General features: G+C 45.4%; 1 protein-coding gene across 1 annotated transcript; it reads right to left on the reverse strand.

The window, feature by feature from the left end:
* Positions 1-794: 794 nt before the first annotated feature.
* On the reverse strand, positions 795-2,888 carry LOC308292841 (uncharacterized protein; the record flags this gene model as incomplete). Its single annotated transcript, XM_080735265.1, has 2 exons — positions 795-1,775; positions 2,884-2,888. The coding sequence occupies 2 exons, from the start codon at positions 2,886-2,888 to the stop codon at positions 800-802; spliced, it is 981 nt and encodes a 326-aa protein (XP_080591391.1). The 3' UTR covers positions 795-799.
* Positions 2,889-5,294: the final 2,406 nt, after the last annotated feature.

Consider the following 5,294-nt stretch of genomic DNA (forward strand, 5'->3'; position numbering starts at 1 on the left):
ATCTATATTAAAGAATTTAAAAATATGGACTTGTGTTTTTCGTCTCAGGTACTCTTACTTCCTTGAGGCCAGACATGGTGCTTTCATCAGTGTCTTCAAGGCAGATGCTACTGATAGAACTGACATTTCCCTGGGAGGATCGCATAGAGGAGGCAAACGGAAGGGCAGGCACACTGCGAGTCCATTGAAGTGAGGTGTAGAGGCTTTGCTGGAGGCTTTGCAAGGTATACACTCACGCACGCTACTTGGCATCACAGGGTCTGAAAAAAGCTAAGATCAGGAGGAGCGATCTGTGGTCCAATGCTGCTGGGACACAAGCCAGGGTCTGATCAACCCTGTTTGGGTCTTCTGAAAGAGGATGTATCTCTCTAGGTCGTCCTCAGACGAGCCTTCCATCGTCGCTTCCAGTCATCCCGGTTCTCCATACATCTGGCGAACACCCGTGTGTTGGTTCCCACAGCAGGAAGCTCCTACGTATGATGTTGAAAGAAAGACCCGAAAGTCCGGAGAAATCTGGAACAACATCACTGAAGATGTGTTTTCATCCAGGCGACAGCACTACTGACTGCGCCACCGTTCCCCCTAGGATGTATCTTTCATACATTTACTGTATTACTGTGTGTGTGTGTGTGTGTGTGTGTGTGTGTGTGTGTGTGTGTGTGTGTGTGTGTGTGTGTGTGTGTGTGTGTGTGTCACTACATTGTCCAATTAAGTAGCTTACAGTGTGCTGTTGCTTGGGGTGACTTTACACTTTACACAGAGAAGCTTCACCCTCAACATCTGTCAGTGGTCGCTCTGTCTACTCTCCATGAATTCTCTGGTGGCTTTTGAGAGTACTGCTCTGTCTGAACCTGGTCCCACACTGGTCACACTGGTATGGTTTTTCTCCTGTGTGAATTCTCTGGTGGCTTTTAAGATGACCACTCTGGCTGAACCCTTTACCACACTGCTCACAGTGGTAGGGTTTAAACCCAGTATGAATTCTCTGGTGACTTTTGAGCTGACTGCTCTGGCTGAACCTTGTCCCACACTGCTCACAGTGATAGGGTTTCTCTTCTGTGTGAATTCTCTGGTGACTTTTAAGATGACTGCTCCGGCTGAACCTGGTCCCACACTGGTCACACTGATATGGCTTCTCTCCTGTGTGAATTCTCTGGTGTTTTTTGAGATTACTTCTCTGGTTAAACCCTTCACCACAATGCTCACAGTGGTAGGACTTCAACCCGGTATGAATTCTCTGGTGTTCTTTGAGAGTACTGTTCCTGCTGAACCTTGTCCCACACTGGTCACAGTGATAGGGTTTTTCTCCTGTATGAATTCTCTGGTGACGTTTGAGACTACTGCTGTTGCTGAACCTGGTCCCACACTGGTCACAGTGATATGGTTTCTCTCCTGTGTGAATTCTCTTGTGAAGTTTGAGATCATTGTATTGGGTGAACCGTTTACCACACTGGTCACAGTGGTAGCGCTTGTCTCCTGTGTGAATTCTCTTGTGAAGTTTGAGATGAGCGTTCGTGCTGAACCCTTTCTCACACTGGTCACAGTGGTATGGCTTCAACCCAGTATGAACTCTCTGGTGTTCTTTGAGATGAGCGCTCCGGTTAAACCCTTTACCACACTGCTCACAATGGTAGGGCTTAACCCCAGTATGAATTCTCTCGTGTAGTTTGAGTTGATTGCTGTACCTGAACCTTGTCCCACACTGGTCACAGTGATAGGGCTTCAACCCAGTATGAATTCTCTCGTGTTGTTTGAGATGATCGTTTTTGGTGAACCTTGAACCACACTGGTCACAGTGATAGGGTTTCTCTCCTGTGTGAATTTTCTGGTGTTGTTTGAGATTACTGCTCCAGCTGAACCCTTCACCACACTGGTCACAGTGATAGGGCTTCAACCCAGTATGAGTTCTCTGGTGACTTTCGAGACCACTGCTCCGGCTGAACCTTGTCCCACATTGGTCACAAGGGTAGGGCTTCTCTCCCGTGTGAATGCTCTGGTGTTGTTTGAGATGACTGCTCCGGTTAAACCCTTTACCACACTGGTCACAGTGATAGGGTTTCTCTCCTGTGTGAATTCTCTGGTGTGTTTTAAGATGACTGCTACAGCTGAACCTGGTCCCACATTGGTCACAGTGATGGGGTTTCTCTCCTGTATGGATTCTCTGGTGATGTTTCAGGGGGCTGTTTTTGCTGTGGACATGTTTCGTCAGTGGCTGTTGGGCAGGAAAAACATCTGAGAATGAGGGGATAAAAAAGGACACAAAAGCATAATAAAAGGTTGTTAAATAATATGCAAACTGTGCTGTAATACCAACTGATAATGTTCTAAATTTAAAATAACCTCGCTACTTATGAGATTTTCTAGTCATAGGGGCCCAATAAAGACATTTGTTTTGAGTGCGGCACGCTGAGGAGATACCGGCAAGCGACTATCATGTTTGACGCATGAATAACGATCAGCAGGTTATTTTGAGATTTTCGCTGTTGCAAATTGTGCACCAAGCGCACAGAATAATTATTCATCTGTGTGTTTCCCCGAAGTGCGGATGGTGTGGCCGCAGTTTTCGCCTGGTAGGTAAATTCACCAATCAACAGGCAAAAATCACAGTGATATCACACTTGCAAATATCTCACACTCAATAAGGTCTGTTTTATTAGAACCGACATTGTTTGTTTATAGAGAAAAAAAGGTGCGCGCGCGAGAGAGAGAGAGAGAGAGAAGCATCGCTGTGTTTGTGTGTGTGTGTGTGCGTGTGCGTGTGCGTGTGTGTGTGTGTGCGGCGATAGAGAGAGAGAGAAGGCTATAATATAACACATTTTTTGTCATGTCCGCATATCTATTTTTCTCATCTCATGCCAGCGTGTCAGTGTGACATAGGCTCACCTCATTGAGTGGACAATGAACGTAGGCTATATCCTACAGCCTTTTTTTCCCCGCACCAAAAATAGCCAACTACAAGCTTCTGCCAATTTAATATAGGCCTAATCATTTCAATAGTTTCGTTTGAGTAATAATGTACACGTCTCAAAAGATTAGCTCACATTGTAAGCTTGGAGGTCGGCTATTTTCGGTGCTTAATACCACTCTGAACTAAGCATAATCAAGTCAATACTGGAGATGTGGTGTAACGGCATGGATTTCTATGGGCAATTCATTAAACATAAGATGCTGCATTGATGTTCAGGAGAGTTTGGACAAGGCAATTCTCTTGAATGCTGCGGGTATGGCATGGAAATAGGAACATTTGCATTTCTCTCACCATAGTAAAAACTGCATTCATGATCTGGAGAGGGCACTTTTTACAGACAGATAAAAGGGCAGGGGCTCAAGCCCCCTTTGATGTCTATTTGTGCACGTGCCTGGGCTCACCTATATGGACCCACCGGGTCTGACACACGAAAGCATGTGCACGCACGCACGCACGCACGCACGCACGCACGCACGCACGCACACACACACACACACACACACACACACACACACACACACACACACACACACACACACACACACACACACACACACACACACACATTTCAACATTGGTAAACAAACCTGTTGTGGACACCAGGGGCAAGGGTTGAGGGGAAAACAAATGATAAGCTTAATGACTAACATTGTGATTGTTACTTAAGTAAAAGTATCAATATCACAATGTGTAGAAGTCTGATATTCAACATTTACTTGAGTAAAAGTATATTCAAATATGATTATTTAAATAACTCCAACCCAAACAGCTCTAAATATCTAGAAAGACGCAGATATTGTGAAAATAGCCGATACCCTTAAAGGAAGGGTAACAGAACGGGCTCTACTTTGTGTCAATAGAACAGTGACATAGTTGTGAAAATAATTGCCAATGCAACTATACCCTGAAAGGGTTAATATTGGGAGCTGTAGGAAGAAGGTGGTCCCAACTCCCGAAGCACCGCCCAACGAGCTTGGGAAACTAGCTAGCCAAAACAGCGCGTATATGGAATCTTCGTAGTGACCCAATGGAAGTCAATGGGGAAGAAGGGTGTTGGAATTATGTTATTATATAGGCCTACTCTATATACTCTAATGGTCCGTGTATATTTTGATAGTGTCTCCTTTTTCATTTTTCGTTCTTAAAAAACAAATCCAATAACAAACTATCAAAATATACACGGACCTCTAATGATAAAGTAAATACATAACTTTGTCAGCGACCATGACCAACGATATGTATGCTATTCCACGTGTTATTTTTTGTAATTGACCGGACTGATTTCGCTGTATTCATGGTGAAACAGAGCTCTGCAGTCGCGAGAGGCGGGTCTTTACTTCGCTCCTGGCTTGTAAGGACAGCCAAGTATCCCTGACTGCAGTAGGCAGATCGGGGCGGGGTTCTGTATGTGGGCGGGCCGTTGTGTTTGTGGGCGGGGTTAAGTGATCATCAACCCCGCCCGTTGCAGGCAGTTTTAAGTTTCCCCCCGCGTCTGTTTCAAGGCGCCCACAGCCAGAATGATAGATTAAATATGTTTAAAGTGGCTTAATGAAATAAGTTAATGGCGGCTTAATGTTGATCATTCATAGAATTATAAATTGAGTCCCTCCCGTTTTCCCCCGCGTCTGTTTCAAGGCGTCCTTTGCCAGAACGATCGATTAAATACGTTTTAAGTGGCTTAATGGTGATCATTAACTCTTTTACCGCGTTGAACGTTCCCGTTCGCCCCATTTTTCCCGGCGGCGCGCCGCCAATAGTAGGTTCTTTGGCTCGTTCTTTTGTACCTTGTTTTGATGTCTGTAAACTGATGAGGGGTCGCGCGGGTGTGTACCGTAGAGACAGCTCCCGTAAAAGTGCTCTCAAAAACCCACTGGACGTTAGCATCAATGGAGTAACAACACTCTTCCTTGTTAGGTCTGTAGCGATTGAGCTGTCTTGACGGACGGAAGCCTACCACGGCCATTTTCACATTAAGTCTTGCATGAGGCTGCCCTCTACTCAGGGTTCGAGTTATGTGGGGGCCAATGGGGGCTTAGCCCCCATAGATAAAGTCTGGGACCCCATAGTCAAAAACCCCTATGGGGTCTCTTTTTTTCCCAAGTGTTTTTTTTTTTTTTTTTTCTTTTTTTCCCTCCCCTGCGCTCTCTGGCTCTCATCAGTGGCGGTTTTAGGCAGAGGCTACTGCCATCTTAGCCTGAATGAGACATCTCTGATAAACCTTGCATAGCCAGACTTACTCGTGTCCCTGATTGGCTCTCACGGCTCTTTGCCGTTGTCCCATTGGCCAAAAAGAAAAAGCAGACAACATTTCTTGACTCCAGAAGAA

This window comes from Nannobrachium achirus (genome assembly GCF_963921795.1).
Source record: "Nannobrachium achirus genome assembly, chromosome: 10".
Taxonomy (NCBI): Eukaryota; Metazoa; Chordata; class Actinopteri; order Myctophiformes; family Myctophidae; genus Nannobrachium; species Nannobrachium achirus.